This window comes from Paroedura picta, chromosome 10 (genome assembly GCF_049243985.1).
Source record: "Paroedura picta isolate Pp20150507F chromosome 10, Ppicta_v3.0, whole genome shotgun sequence".
Classification (NCBI taxonomy): Eukaryota; Metazoa; Chordata; class Lepidosauria; order Squamata; family Gekkonidae; genus Paroedura; species Paroedura picta.
Window position 1 is genome coordinate 26885088 of NC_135378.1, and position 15516 is coordinate 26900603.

Consider the following 15516-nt stretch of genomic DNA (forward strand, 5'->3'; position numbering starts at 1 on the left):
ACATATTTAACCCCACACCACACTCCTAAAACTCCTTGAACTAACACCCCTCCAACCTCCAACCCACACAGCAGTACCACAATATAGACAATCACTAGAGAGGCCGCTTTCGGCCTTGCAGATTCTACAGTAGGGTACACAGAGACAGAGTCAAAAATATAAACTTTATTCAACAAACAACAAAACACAGATAACATGAAATAGAAAAAGTGGGCAAAACTAGGAGGGGGAGTACTTGTCTGCTGGTTTTATTTTCCTCTTTCCGAGAATAGTCCTCCTTCGTGTTTGGGTGGAGGCATTCTGAGAGGGAGTCGGTGGGGTGGGTGCTGGAAGTGGTGGTGTTGGTGTGGGTGGTGGTGGGGGGGCGGGGGCGATTTGTGGAGGGTAGGCCCTTTCCATGACCACTACAGCCCTCTCCATGAGTCTCCTTATCAGTCGCACCTCCTCCACGCCTTCGCGTAGGATTTGGTTTGTCTCTCTAAGGACTGCCCTCAATTTTCTCCCCTCCTGGGCAATGAGTGTGAGCATGGCTTGGTCAGCGGCAGCGGCACGCCGTGACTCCTCATAGCAGTGCTCAAGGAGCCTCTCTCCCACGCTTGTCAAGACGGAGACGCGCCTCAGCCTGCCGCGTTCCCTCGTAAGCCTCTCCTCTGCTGGGAGCGCACCTCTAGGTGGTGGGCTGCCTGGAGCCAGGGGTGGTTCCTCCTCCTCATCTGAAAGAACCTCTGTTGGCAAAAAATGAGAAACAAAACTGTTAGTGACATCAATAAAGTCAAAACACACCATGGTGGACATGGTGTTCTTTTTTGTCCCCGTGTTTTCCTGCCAAGAATTTAAACAATCCCCGGCGAGCACATGGCTATTGTTTGTTTGCCCATGGTGTGCTTTTACTTTTGCCTACTTTCACAGCAGGACTCTCAACAATTAAAAGGGAGCACATGGTTAGTGCCTAGCGACATTGTCCTGCAGCTATGGCTCGAAAGGAACAGGTCATGCACGCTCACCATCTTGAATCTGTATCCGCCTGCGCCGTGCAGGAGGTCCAAGCAACCCAGGCTGTTCCTCCTCCTGTGTTCCGGGTATGAAATCTGCAAAAAAAGGAAAAAAAACAGATCTAGGACCAAAGGGTGGCAAAGCCAGCTTCAAAGGCTACACCAGCAACGCAGAGGGACTCTCTTCTTTCTCTTAGCAGTGCTGCTGCCCTGCACAAACAGAAAAGCACAAAGCAGTCAAAACAGCCCCCCCCCCCTATTTTAACTAATACTTACCAATGTTAGTTGATGCCCCCGAATCACTATCCACGTCAGGTGCTGCTGGAGACTCGAGGGGCCCCGTCCCTGGCAACTGTGTCTCTGTGGACAAGAGCAGAAAATAGTGAAAAATGAGCAAGCATACACCATGAACCACAAAGCAAGCTCCCAAAGTAGTGAGCCAAAGTACTGCAGAAGGCCTATGGGCGAGGCATGCAGCAAATATTTTGGGGCTGTTGGTTAAACATGACCGTTTCAAATACTAACCACATCAAGCACTCCACAGCCAACCATCTTTTAAAATCTTTTAAAAATTAAAATTAAATTATAAAATTAAAACCGTTTCAAATAGTAAACACAGCAAGCACTCCACAGCCTACCATCTTATGCGTTGCAACGAACTGACGAGAAAACGATGGCCAAACGTCAGAACACACATTTGCTCAAAAGGAAATATAAAATAAAAATAAAATCACTTACCGGAGGCAAGGGGCGTTTGCTCAGGAGCCTCCTCTGGCTCCCCAGGAACGATGGCGATGAGGTCCAGCGTTACCGATTCCGCGGCTCGTTGCTGGACGGGGGGTGGAGGGCGAAAGCTGGACGAGGTGCCCTCGCCGGGATCCTCCTCAGCGGGTGGTTCCTCGACCGGGGCAGCCGGCTTCCGAACCACCTTAAGGCTCCGGCCGACGCGCTTCGGCCTGCCGGATCCTTCCCCGTCTCCGTACAGCTGGCGCTGCTCCTCGAAGTAGGGGCAGGTAACCTTCTCGTTGCCGGAACCCTTATTATGGTTCACGGCACGCATATACTCTGCCCTCATTGTCTTGGTCTTCGACCGGCATTCAAGGCCGGTCCTGTTGTGGCCCAGGGCGCGCATCTTAATGGCCACTTGTTCGAATACCTCCCTATTCCTGTGGGAGGACTGGAACGCGTCCTGGATTTTCTCCTCCGAGAAAATCCCGATCAGGTCCCTGATCTCCGCGTCCCTCCAAGTTGGGCCACGGCCGGTTGCAGGGACGGACGAGGCTTGAGAAGACGATTCCATGTTGCTTTCGCTGGTAGCTGAGCAAAATGGTGGTGGAAGGTGCAGGGTGCAACGGATCATATACCTTCCCGCACACAAAGACAAAGGGACTAGCCGGCTCCTGATTGGTAGAGGGCAGTAGGGGACACGCGCATTGGCCACATCAGGTCACATGTCACGTTCAAAACTCCTCGCGCGGGAACAGGATCTGCTCCTAATGGCCAGATTGGCGCCCTTGTTGTTTGACTTAACGCATGCGCTGATTCGTTTACACGAGAGAAGAGCAGTTTGAACATGCAGCGGGAGCCATTTTAGGAAAATGTCCGCCATTACACAAACGCATGCCGGTGTTCAACCGAGAGCAAGTGCGGCAGTACTCGGCAGTTCCCCAATAATATTCACCAGCCACAGCATAAATCAACCAAACATGACATGTTACTGGCGTACGTTCGTTGGCACGCTCAGAGGAATGTTTTTTAAAATGAACGGGGGACGGCGACTCCGCTTGCCGGAGGTATAGCTGCCAATGGAAGGGGTTGTCCGCACCCAAGCACAAGCACGCACCGGGAACCACACAAAGACCCACTACACATAAGCCGCCCCTCATGATATCACCACGAATCATGTCTATTGAACCCCTCTAAGCTAAGCAGGAGACTGCGAGCGGCGACCGTTCGTTGGCACGCTCAGAGGAAAATTTTTTAAAATGAACGGGGGACGGCAACTCCGCTTGCCGGAGGTCTAGCCGCCAATGGAAGGGGTTGTCCGCACCCAAGCACAAGCACGCACCGGGAACCACACAAAGACCCACTACACATAAGCCGCCCCTCATGATATCACCACGAATCATGTCTATTGAACCCCTCTAAGCTAAGCAGGAGACTGCGAGCGGCGAATGTTCGTTGGCACGCTCAGAGGAGAATTTTTTAAAATGCTCCCTGTACGTTGACTCCGCTAGGACTGGCCGATGGTAGACGGGGTTTTAAGCTTTGGCCAAATTTAGGGAACGTGACGGTGTGTGCCACTGTGCTTGTGAAAAACTCTTGTGGTGTCCGGGCAGAATTTCCTAAAGTGATCGTGCTTGAAAGCCAGTCGCTGTCCCGTTGCCTCGTAGATCCCCGCTCGCTCGGAGAAAAAAAAAATGGCGAACAGTTCGCCGGAAGTTTCGAGGACAGGCTCGGGAGGAGGGACTTTGAAGAACCCGCAACAATGGTAACGCACAGGTCTTTAGCGCTACTGTTGCAGATTGGTTGCAGGAGTGTATCGCTATCCGGAGGGTGAATCCAGTTTTCTGGATTCCCCTAAAAGCGCTACAACGAAGCGCTTTTGGCGGGTCGGTTTCAGGATTGTTGCAGATCGTTAACGACGTCGTGCGTTATGGCAAATTAGTAGCGTTTTCAATCAGCAACCATTGTGCTATTTTTAAGCCGTGGGAAATGCCCCTTAATGTTACACATGTCATTGTTCACAGCTGTGGTCCATTGCCCATATCATTGGAGCTCCATCTTGTAGAAATTGACTCTTGGCCAAGCAGGTTCTAGTTCCAGGGATCGAGGTCTCGACTGGCTGGATTCTGTTTCCTACCAGCATCTCAAGCTGCTAATTTGCTCTGTACCTTTCCTTCCAATTGCTAGGGAAAATTCCAGAAAGATGATAAAACTAGCCTACTGGTTCACAAAATTTACTACATTAGCAATTAGTGATTGTGGGGGTAAGGATGGCATTCTTTGCATTGATTTAAGGTTTGCAAGTTGTTTGCATGCGGACTTGAATGTTGGCGCATTCTAGATTTACATCTCCTGGATTTTGTGCAGGATTTTGTCCTGATTCTATAACCACCTGTTCTGTCTCCGCTGCTCCCCAGCATGAAATATAGTGAATCGTCCCCGTTCAATATAACACACACAAATTCCTGCAGTATTAAGTCAGCGCTAAAAGATTTTCATGACTTTGGAACAGTTTTTGAAGGGATGATTAAACTCCCCCCAAAGTTTTTCATTTCTGCTTAGATTTCCCCCCTAAAAAAGGAATGAAAATGCACTGATTTAGCCAAAAATGTGTTTCCTGAGAGCTAACCACATAATTCTGACAAAAGCATACTGTCTGTGTTTTCCCCGGATTTGGAATGTTTGTTTTTTTTTTCCCAGTGGGAAGTCAATAGGAGAGCCGTAGCAGTTTGGACTGCAGGTGTTAATTCTGAATTTGGACTTCACGGGAATGGGAAAATGTGCTGAGCTTTTGGGGAACTGGGGTTGGCTATTTTTGTCCTTTGTCTGATTCTGTGGAAACTTTAGAGTCTGAAAATCATGTGTGGAAAATCTGGTCAGACAAACAAATAATCTTGGTTCGCCTTATTCCACCCCACTCCTGGGTTTGGGAGTTGTTCGCTTTTTGAAATTCTGTGAAGGGCTCATAGCCGGCCATCAAATTGCAAAAGCAAAAGAGAGCCAAGCTCATTCCACAAAGGTTGTCTGAAAGATGTCTTGTGAGTTTATTAACTTACCTTCAAGTTACCTTCAAGTATTTAAAAGGCTGCCATATAGAGGATGGAGCAGAATTGTTCCCTCTTGACCCAGAGGGACAGACCAGAACCAATGGGATGAAATTAATTCAAAAGAAATTTTGTCTCAACATCCGGAAGAAGTTCCTGACTGAGCGGTCTCTCAGTGGAACAGGCTTCCTCAGGAGGTGGTGGGTTCTCCATCCTTGGAAATGTTTAAACAGAGGCTGGATAGCCATCTGACGGAGAGGCTGATTCTTTGAAGGCTTAAGGGGGTGGCAGGTTACAGTGGATGAGCAATAGGGATGTGAGTGTCCTACATAGTGCAGGGGTTGGACTAGATGACCCAGGAGGTCCCTTCCAATTCTATGATTCGGTCATTGGATGATTACCCCCGTCTTCATGCACAGTAGGTGAAATATTTCACTGAGGAAAGATCAGTGCTATCTCTGTACAGATGACCCATTAACTACAATGGCAAGGTGTTGTTTCTTTAAAGCGGTGGTTTATTCAAGATGTTGTGTTACATTTTTGTGCCATGTATCTGACGGATGCGAAAGCTGGGAGTCTCTGCTAAGTGGTAAGACTTTCCCATGTTTCCCATGTGGTTGGAGGGCAGTCTTTATCACCTATCTGTGGTTGATGGTAACAAGCTGGATCCTGTCTAAAATTTCCATGCACTGAAGGGGTAACATGGATGGAAATATGGCCTTCCTCCTTCCTCCTTCCACAGCAGCTCAGCACCCCCCTCAAAACACCGCTTGGCTCAGGGGGAACAGGAAGTACGTGAGGGAAGTGGTTGGAGTGGAGAAGCTGTGAAAAGGCCATACACAGATCTTTCCCTAGGGTTTAGCATTCCCCAACACAATACTCTCCCCTCTTCCCTTTTATCATCACAAGAAGAAGAAGAAGAAGAAGAAGAAGAAGAAGAAGAAGAAGAAGAAGAAGAAGAAGAAGAAGAAGAAGAAGAAGAAGAAGAAGAAGAAGAAGAAGAAGAAGAAGAAGAAGAAGAGTTGGTTCTTATATGCCGCTTTTCCCTACCTGAAGGAGGCTCAAAGCGGCTAACAGTTGCCTTCCCCTTCCTTTCCCCACAACAGACACCCTGTGAGGTGGGTGGGACTGAGAGAGCCCTGATATCACTGCTCGGTCAGAACAGCTTTATCAGTGCCGTGGCGAGCCCAAGGTCACCTAGCTGGCTGCATGTGGGGGAGTGCAGAATCGAACCTGGCATGCCAGATTAGAAGTCCGCGCTCCTAACCACTACACCAAACTGGCTCTTGGTGAACTCGGTGAACTAGCTTGGGATGAGAGAGGCCATGAGCCAAAATCATCCACAAATCTTTCGTTCCGGAGCAGGAGTTGGGTAGGTTTCAAACTTGGATCTCTCAGAGCTTATTCAAACTCGGTAGCCCCTATGTGACACTGGCTTTAATACGAGTGGGGTCTAAGATGACCAAGAATTTCTCATCCGGATCAGATGGGACCTCTGTACAGATGTTTGAAGTCCTCTAGTCAGATCAATCTATGTAGCTAGGCATATGATAGACCACTAGAATCCCAAACCTGCCCTGGAATCTACTACAAGAAGAATCTAATGAAGGCCAGTTGACGTTTGCACTGGATATTTGCAAAACAGGACCAATATCTAGGTTTAGCTGCTATTCCTTCTTGTGCTGAACATTTGTGGCCAAGTTTAAAAACTTATTTTGAGAGGCATTTCTCCAACCTGATCCATTCAGTGTTATTTCTGTGGTCCAATGCCTGCTTACTACTGGGAAAAAATGCCTTTACCTCTTTTTTTTAAAGATCTAATTATTTTAGATGAATTGTGCCATTGGCTTGAAGATTAGTTCGCCTTTTGATATGATTTGAACACTAGTAAACTGTTAAAATGCAAGAATGATTCTGTTTATGCAGACAAAGCCTTTTGTGTATTAAAATTTTACTTGTGTACCAGTATCTCACATGTTCTCTCACATGTTGTTGGTCTCAGTCAAATGTGCCTGCTTCACTCCTATTTTAGAAAAGAATGAGAATGGGGGTGGGGGGGTGGGATGGGGGGAAATACCAGAGATTTAGCCTACCATAAGGATGACGTTCCTGGTACAAAGTTCCCTGGGGAAGTTTTATAGAGCTATAACTCCTTCCCTCTTTGCAAAGTGCTAATGGGCTGTTGGGTCGAGTTCACAAACTCGATCTAGCAATTGTAAATAATTATAAAAGCGGCCTGAACTATAAACTTGGCCATCTGGTGCCAGTAATGACTTTAAAAATGGCGCCGAGTGCTTTGTGAAGGAACATCTGGAAAGCAGCGCTGAGCGACGGGTGGCGGGCCTTCCATCGGCGGATTCGCTCCGCTTGTGTAACATCCGCTTTCAAGTTGACTGAAGCCGGCAGCATCAGCCGAAGGAGCAAAGGAGGTCTGGAACAGAAATGTTAAAATTGCTGTTCACTTCAGAATGGAGTCCCACTTTGTGCCACAATTTCTAAGGCCATCTTGGTCAAAGGAAGTCTGTCATTCATTGTATCAATGGCCATAGACAGAGGCCAAGCCCTGTGAGGAAAGGCTGAGGGACTGAAGAAGAGGAGGTTGAGAGGGAACATGGTGGTCCTCTTTAGGTATTTGAAGGGCTGTCACTGAGAGAAGGGCAGGAAACTATTCCTATTGGCAGCAAAAGACGGAAGTCATAATGATGGATTTCAAATATGGGCAGAAAGCTACCAGGCGGATATTAGAATTTTTCTTTTTACAGTAAGAGTAGCTCAGGAGAGGAATTGGATGCGTAAGGGAGTGGCGAACTCCCTCTCACTGGCAGTCTTCAAGCAGTGTCTGCACAAAAACTTCTCATAGATGCTTTAGGTTAGCGATCCCCAACCTGTGGGCTGCGGACCACATATGGTCCTTCGACTAATTGGAGGTGGGCCCTGAAGGACGCCTTCTCCCCCCCCCCCCCGGCCCTTTACTTCATCCCCCCGGCCCTTTACAACACACTTCGGGTGTCATTGTCTCCCATCACTCCCAGATGGGACTATCTTGTTGCAGAGAAACAAGCTCAGGGTTCCCATTGATTTGTCATTGTCATGAGTTAAAATTTCCATGAAAATAAAATGTTCCTTATGTTCATTGTTGTGGCGTGTCTGTATCTTATTTTGAAGGGATGTTTAAACATTACCATAGCGATCAGAGAGTGTTAGGGCAGTGGTTGAGAGTAGAGGAGTAAACTACCCCCCCCCCCACCGGGCCTCAGTAAAAGGCGTTGAGTGGTCCCCGGTGATAAAAAGGTTGGGGACCACTGCTTTAGGTCAGTGGTTCTCAATATGGGGTTTGGGACCCCTTTGGGGGTCGAACGACCCTTTTGCAGAGGTCGTGGCAGCTTGGCCGGGGTGTGTGTGTGCCATCTACACAACAGCCTTGCGGGGTAGATTGAGACAGAGTATTCTTCTGTCTGGAGCAGCAGAAAAGAGCGAGATCGGCATGGTGGGACAAGAGGCAGAACTGAACTGAGAAACCCTGGAAAAAACCAATGTATATACAATCATGAATGATGGATCTTCACGCCATTGGTCAGTTTTGGTTTAATTTCTGTGAAAGAACACTTGCATAATTTTATGGTTGGGGGTCACCACAACATGAGGAACTGTATTAAAGGGTCGCGGCTTTAGGAAAGTTGAGAACCACTGCTTTCGGTTGATCTTTCAAGCAGCAGAGGGTTGGACTAGATGGCCTGTCTGGCCCCTTCCAAGTCTGTGATTCTTAAGATTCTAATGTTAACTCGAGGCTGTATTTTTACTTCTGCCAGTGATGCATCTCTGCCTGGGAAGTCGTGCCTCCTTTGGACTCAGGCGCACACCCAGGACCTCTCTCTAGTCTTGGAATTGCACCTCTTACCTGAGAGGACATGCTTGGACATTATGGACATCTGTGGGGAAAGGTTTCCTGAATGAGAACTGGTGAACTGAATGAAACGCGAGTCGTGCCCCATACATTGCTCTGAGAAGTCTTGGGAAAGAGTTACTTTACAGTTCTGCTACATACCCTCCATTCCCCAAATTTCTCAGTTAAGTTCAAGGAATGGAGGAAGGGTGAGGGAAAGGGTCTTTGGTAATCAACTGCAGGATGTGGTCAAGGGCTGCAGTGCGAAAAACACCCCGGGAAGAGCTTTGTGGGTCTGCTAAATCACATTCAGAGGCGGGTTTAATCCGTCCAAACCCGCTTTTGTTTCTGCAGCCTGTAAACTTCTTGACATAAAACAAACTTTAAAGAAATATCTGGCTTTGAAATGCTGACCAAAGACCACAGCATAATTTTTGGTCATTAGCCTGGGAGTAAATCGCACTGTGTATTGACTTGTGGCTCGGAGAAATAACGCAAAGCAAACATCTTGGGTTCTTACCTAAGTAAATTAAAGAGATTTAACTCGTCCCTGGCCAATAAAAGCCCCACAGCTCAATGTCGTGAGCAGAATAACAACCTGGAATTTCAATCACAGTCTCTTATCTATTTTGCAAAAGACAAACGTAGTTTTTTTTAATTTTCTTTCTTTTTCTTTTTTTTTTTGCAACATCCAAAGTTATAGTAGGGTTTGGATCTGACAGTAGGGAAGGTGACCACCCTGCTTGAAGTAGAATCATAGAAGGTCACCAAACATGGTAAAAGGCAATGACATCTTAGGCTGGAATGTAAGGGGCACTCCGGTTGCACCTGAGAAATCCTACTTGTTTCACCGAAGGTGCACAAACAGTAGGGAAGATGCAAAAAGCGGCCCGTCACGACCAGCGCTGAACGGTTATGCATCCTAGCAAGAGATTTAACTAGTAAACTGGAGATTTTTCTGTTATGCAACTGAATTAAGGTTGTGTTCCTACATGATGACATTATCATCTTGGACTTCTAGCAGCGCTAGGAAGTGTGAGTAGATAGATTTGGGTAGGTCTTGGTCTGAAGCAGCAGAACAAAGTTTTAGTCCAGAGGCGCCTTTAAGACCAATAAAATTTTATTGGAGGTATAAGCGTTCATGTGCGTGCGCACTTCTTCAGATAGAAGGAAACAGAAGGTTGCCCAAGCATACATATAAGTAGAAAGAAGGTTGTTGTTGGTGGTGCTGGTGGTTTAAGTGCCAAGGAGGTTTGGCTAGAGTTCAGATGCATAATTAACGGGGCAATTAGAGCTGAGATCGGATTCAGGCAGATATCAGAACCTGGTGAATGGCTGTCGATCGGCATACCAATACAGACATTTTGAGTTCAGTGATAGCCCTGAGGTCAACAAGCTCAACTCTGGGTCCAAACATCAACCGAGAGAGGAGTAAGAGCAGTCGTACCTCCTTCATTTACATTTGAAACAGCTTTCCTTAAATGTTACATATAGGTAGGGATACAGTTAAAGCAGGAACAGCATATTTGGTAAGACGTTTCAATTGGCATAAAGGAAAAACAACAGGTGTGGGGACTGAGTGTGAATCCAATGGTTCCCCCTCCCTAAAAAAAAAAAGAAGAAGAAGTGAATGGGCAATAGTTCCAGAAGGGGACACCATACACCAGGGGTAGTCAAACTGCGGCCCTCCAGATGTCCGTGGACTACAATTCCCAGGAGCTCCTGCCAGCAAATGCTGGCAGGGGCTCCTGAGAATTGTAGTCCACGGACATCTGGAGGGCCGCAGTTTGACTACCCCTGCCATACACTTTGGGTCTTCCATCTTCTCGAAACTGCTCTGTAAGGTCTCGTAAGTTGGTGTAGTGGTTAAGAGCAACGGGTTCTAATTTGGCGAGCTCCACATGCAGCCAGCTGGGGGACCGTGGGCTAGTCACGGTCCTGTTAGAGCTGTTCTCACAGAGCAGTCCTATCAGAGCTCTCTCAGCCCCACCTATCTCACAGGGATGTCTGTTTTGGATAGACGAAGGGAAGGCGATTGTAAATCGTTTTGAGACTTCTCTAGGCAGTGAAAAGTGAGGTATAAAAATCAACTCTTCTTCTTCTTCCTCTGCACAGCTGGCAACCTTGCTCTTTGGGGGGCAGTGTTTGTTATCACATGGGGAGATTGTTACATATACATGGGTTTTTTTTTTGCTTACAGCTACTCCATAGGGTTTCCAAGGCAAGACAAATTCAGAGGCAGTTTGCTGTTGCTTGACCTGCATAGTGGTCCTGGGCGGTCTCCCATCCAGGAACTAAATAGGGTTAATTCTGCCTAGATTCTGAGACTGGACAAGGTTGGGCTAGCCTCGGCTGTCCAGGCCAGGACTGCTACCTGTACACATACATGCTAATGAGTGTGAGGCTGGACAGAGCCTGTTTCCTTGATTTTACCCCATCCCCACCCCAGCACACATGTGCTAACATCTTCTGACACAGAAAAAGCTGAATTCCTTGTCCCACTCTAAAATGACAAAGCAATACAATCAGTTGTTCCTGTTCAATTTCCAAGGAATGATGCAGACAACATGTAATGGGAAAACTGAGGCAACCAGGGGAAGGGATGGGATGTGGGAGACTTCTGTTCCCGGTGACTCTGAGGATGCTGGTTTCTTTTCTTCCCATGCAACTGTTTGGCTGGCAAGACCCTAATAATAATATACACATTTCGGTCCCTGAAGATTTAATAGCATGATTGTACTAAAATGCTTTCAAAGAGACTGGTTGGTAAGTAATAGTTTTTTTGGTGGCCTTAAAAAAAAAACATTGCAAGAAAATCCCTGGGTGTGTTTGCTAATTAACTGCATGTGTGGAACATCTATTTTCCATGTGCCTTCTTAGATCTTTCTAAGATGTGTTTTGAAGCTGCTGGTCTCTGCACAGTGGCCTTTGAGTTTCTCTCGACGGGGCTTTTCAGCCAATGTGCTTCTGGAAATTAGAAATAAAATAATTGGAATGGGATTTGCAAAGGAAGATTCTTTCGTTCGCCTCCCACGCCAAGGCTGGGTTTTTGTTTTTTTTTAAGATAAGGAAAGGAAGAATTATTGGAGTCTCTTCTAATTGCCATTTCAGTTTTCAAAGTCAGCTTTGACATGAACAATTGCCAAGACAAAAAGGAAGGGATGAAGGATCAGGCAGTTCTAGGATTGGTCCCAGCATAAGCTTTTGTGATACAGAGCTTTCTCTAGCACACACAGCAAGGTGTAAATATACACATACTAGATGCAAAGCCCGTTGCATGTAGGGGAACAACGGGTGCTAGGATGTGCACCTGCACTGTGGCCTTCCTGGGGGCTGGCTACTTGGCAAAAGCTTCTGCTCACACCTGGGGTCTTGAGGCCTCGCCTCCAAACCTCAAGGAACATTCCTGACCCAGGGGTCACCAGCCTCCAGGTGAGGCCTGGAAATCTCCTGGAGCTGGAGGTCATCTGCAGACTATAGAGATCAGCTCCCCAAGGGAAAACGGCTGTTTTGGAGGGGGGACTCTGCAGTGACAACTCATCTCCAGGCCACTGGAGATAAAATAGCTTGCATGAGAGGGGGGAACTCTGTGGCCCCAGAAAGGTTGCAGGATGCCAATCTCCAGTTGGGACCTGCGGATTTGCTGGAATTGCAATTCATTGCCAGGTAACAGAGATAAATCCCTCTAGAGAAAGGGGGGTCTTTGTGGGAGGGGGGGATCTCTGTGGCATTGTGCCAGTGTTCAGAGATGCCACGCTCCAGGTGGGACCTGAAGATCCCCCAGAATGAAAGTTCCTCTCTAGACTGCAGAGATCAGTTCCCCTGGAGGAAAGGGCTGCTTGTAATGGAGAGGGGGAGGGCTGTGTAGTACTCCCCTCTATACACACACAAAGAGAAAGAGGACACAGAAAACAAAAGCATTCCTCCTTCTCAAATTGCAAACCTTATTAACCACAGAATCACCTCTCCATGTAAGAAATACCTGAGTGCCTCCCTCCTTGGATTGCTCTGAGAAGCCATTGGCCAGAAGGTCTGAATTTAAAGGAAAAGAATCCTATAACAGTCAGTGAGCAAGTAAAAAAACGACTTACAATATCCTCCTGCAACAGTTTCTTTTGCCCTTGATCTAGCTACATCTCTTTAAGGGAGTAGCAATCTGTACAGCTTGGTGTAGTGCAGGGGTAGTCAACCTGTGGTCCTCCAGATGTCCATGGACTACAATTCCCATGAGCCCCTGCCAGCATTTGCTGGCAGGGGCTCGTGGGAATTGTAGTCCATGGACATCTGGAGGACCACAGGTTGACTACCCCTGGTGTAGTGGTTAAGAGCAGTGACTTCTAATGAGGCAAGCTGGATTTAATTCTCTGCTCATCCACATGCTGGGTGACCTTCAGCTAACCACAATCCTGTTAGAAACTGTTCTCACAGAGCAGTTTCTCTTAGAGCTCTCTCAGCCTCACCTACCTCACAGGGTGTCTGTTGTGGGGAGAGGAAGGGAAGGCGATTGTAAGCTACTCTGGCACTCCTTTGGTCAGTGAAAATCAGAATATAAAAGCCAACCTACTGGGAAGGTGCTACAGGCAAGGTGCCACTGGGAAACAGTGTCTCCCCCCTCCCCCATGTCCTTATAGCCTCATGGTACTTCTGTATCCCATCACCAGTTTCTTCATCTTCCATGTAATTGGTCTCGATTTTTCTTTGTTGGGATGGTCTGGGAAAGACTGCAGCAAGACCAAGGGGGTATCCAAATGGAAATAGAAAGTCTGTATCTTCCCAGCCCCACCCAACATCAGCATTATTTTCCCTGCCACAATTGCCTGTGAGGGTTACCCCCAAAGCATTCCTCCCTTTCCAGGTTGCAAATTGGAAATCTTGCGTGACTTCCTAATGAGTAAACAATCCCAAGGCAGAGGATTTTCCTGGCTGCCTTGGAAGCAGAGAACCGATTTTCTTATTAGCCATTCCTGGCTGAGGACTCCCTCCTGATTGGGGCTAAACTACCAGGGCAGGACATTCCTGACTGAGGGCCTTCTCCTATTGGGGGAATATTTCGGGGGGGGGGATCAGATAGGAATGAATGCAATTTGATCTGATTGGCCCTCATTATCAGAGTGCAATTTGAGCTGATTGGCCCTCATTGCCAGAGTGCAATTTGAGCTGATTGGCACTCATTGCCAGAGTGCAATTGAACTAATTGATCCTCATTGATAGAGTGCTCTCTCCCTATTAGCTCTCTCCCCCAGGGATGGCCAATCAGGTAGAGAGTGAGTTGCCTGCATGCAATTTGGCATGACTGGCCCTCATTGGCAGAGTGCAGTTTAAACTGATTGATCCTCTTTGGCAGACTGCTTTCACTCTTTGTTGGTGGCACATCCCAGGGAAGGCCAATCCGGTAAGGACTGAATTGTCCACTTGAGCTTTATTAAGTTTAGTGATATTGATATGCACCACAGTTGAATGGTAGGATGGGTAGATTGATAAGATGCTACTAAACAGGCTGGTTTAAAACAAGGTCCAATAAAAAGTACGTGGAATGCATGAAGATCCCCTCCAAATTGTTGTTGGATAGGCAGAATAGGGTCAGCAGGAATTCTAGTGCACAATAAGCAGATACAATAGGAAGTTGTAGAGAAATAGTTGGACTTAGTATTGCCTGTACGAGGCAGCCTACGCAAGACAGGAACACCATTAGAACCAGCATGGTATAGTAGCCATTTTCTCCAGGAGAACTGATCTCTTTAGTCTGGAGATGAGCCATAATACCAGGGCATATCCAGGTCCCACCTGGAGACTAACACCCCTCTGAAGCTTCAGGGTGTAATAAGCTTCAGGGTGTAATAGGTAAAAGTGAATAAAATCTTCATCCAGGAGGATCTTGTTTAATTCTGTGTATAAATGGTAGACCTTCTTTCCTGACTTCACACTGAAGGTAGCAATAGTTTTTAATAAATTGGTTTCAGTCCCTTCTGCCTGGTATCCATCCGCTTTTGGAAAAACGCTTATCCTTGGCTATTCTCCTTTTCCTTTCCGTCTTTGTCTTCCCGGTGGTTAGTACAAGTTGTTATGTAAAAACAAGCAGTGGCAGCGCAAACAGGAATTAAGGAAGAACAGATCACATTTCTAAAGGCAAAGTGAGAAATTGCCCCTTTTCTGTTGCTTTGCGTTGACGCCGTTTCAGAATTATGGCTTGCGGTCCCATCACCAGTGGCGTGTTACATAATGGATGAGACTGTGCCGAAGGGAGCAGCAGGTGTTCCGACAATACGAAAAGAGCCAGGCATTGTTTCAGCTGGCATCTCCCCGCCCCCTCGCCCCCCACCCCCCACGCCCCACCAACAAAACCTCCCTCTGTCTCAAGCAGCAGGGAGAAATAAGCTGTCACAGGAACGGCCACTACACAGCACCGCAAACAGTCTTGACTGGTCGTGCGGGAAAATAAATTGGTGTGTTTTTCCATCTCTGGCTATGTAGGAAGCAGTGAGTCATGCAGTGTCTTCCAGGGCTGTATTTCTAGCCTGCAGATAACTGCCACAGGCACACCCAGTGAAAAATTACATCCAATTGTTACCTTCATTATCACATGGTAGACAGTAAGGAGACAGCGACTAAAACAGAATTGCTTTAATGTTTAAAAAAAAAAACACGTTGAAGATCCTTTAAAAGTTCACAGATGAGCATTTGAGGTGGTTCTCCATGAAAGGCTAGCCTCTGTTTGTAGTCGCTACTTCTAACTTCTCAAAGATGGCGGAACAAGGCCTCTGCTGATAATACCTTTTTCATAAGTGGGCCAGTTGACAGAGGATAAGACAGTCCTTTAGATCAGGGGGAGTCAACCTGTGGCCCTCCAGATGTTCATGGACTACAATTTCCA

At 47.1% G+C, this 15516-nt stretch overlaps 2 protein-coding genes across 2 annotated transcripts in view; one reads left to right on the forward strand and one right to left on the reverse strand.

Annotated features, from left to right (window-relative positions):
- Window positions 1–15516, forward strand: part of LIMCH1 (LIM and calponin homology domains 1) — a 201957-nt gene that overhangs the window by 59189 nt on the left and 127252 nt on the right. The window lies entirely within an intron of this gene.
- LOC143819789 (uncharacterized) lies at window positions 151–3687 on the reverse strand. Its single transcript, XM_077301775.1, has 4 exons — window positions 1731–3687; window positions 1269–1352; window positions 1005–1088; window positions 151–725 (listed from the first exon to the last, which is right to left on the reverse strand). Exons 1-4 carry the CDS (start codon window positions 2350–2352, stop codon window positions 220–222), a joined length of 1296 nt encoding a protein of 431 aa, XP_077157890.1. The 5' UTR covers window positions 2353–3687; the 3' UTR covers window positions 151–219.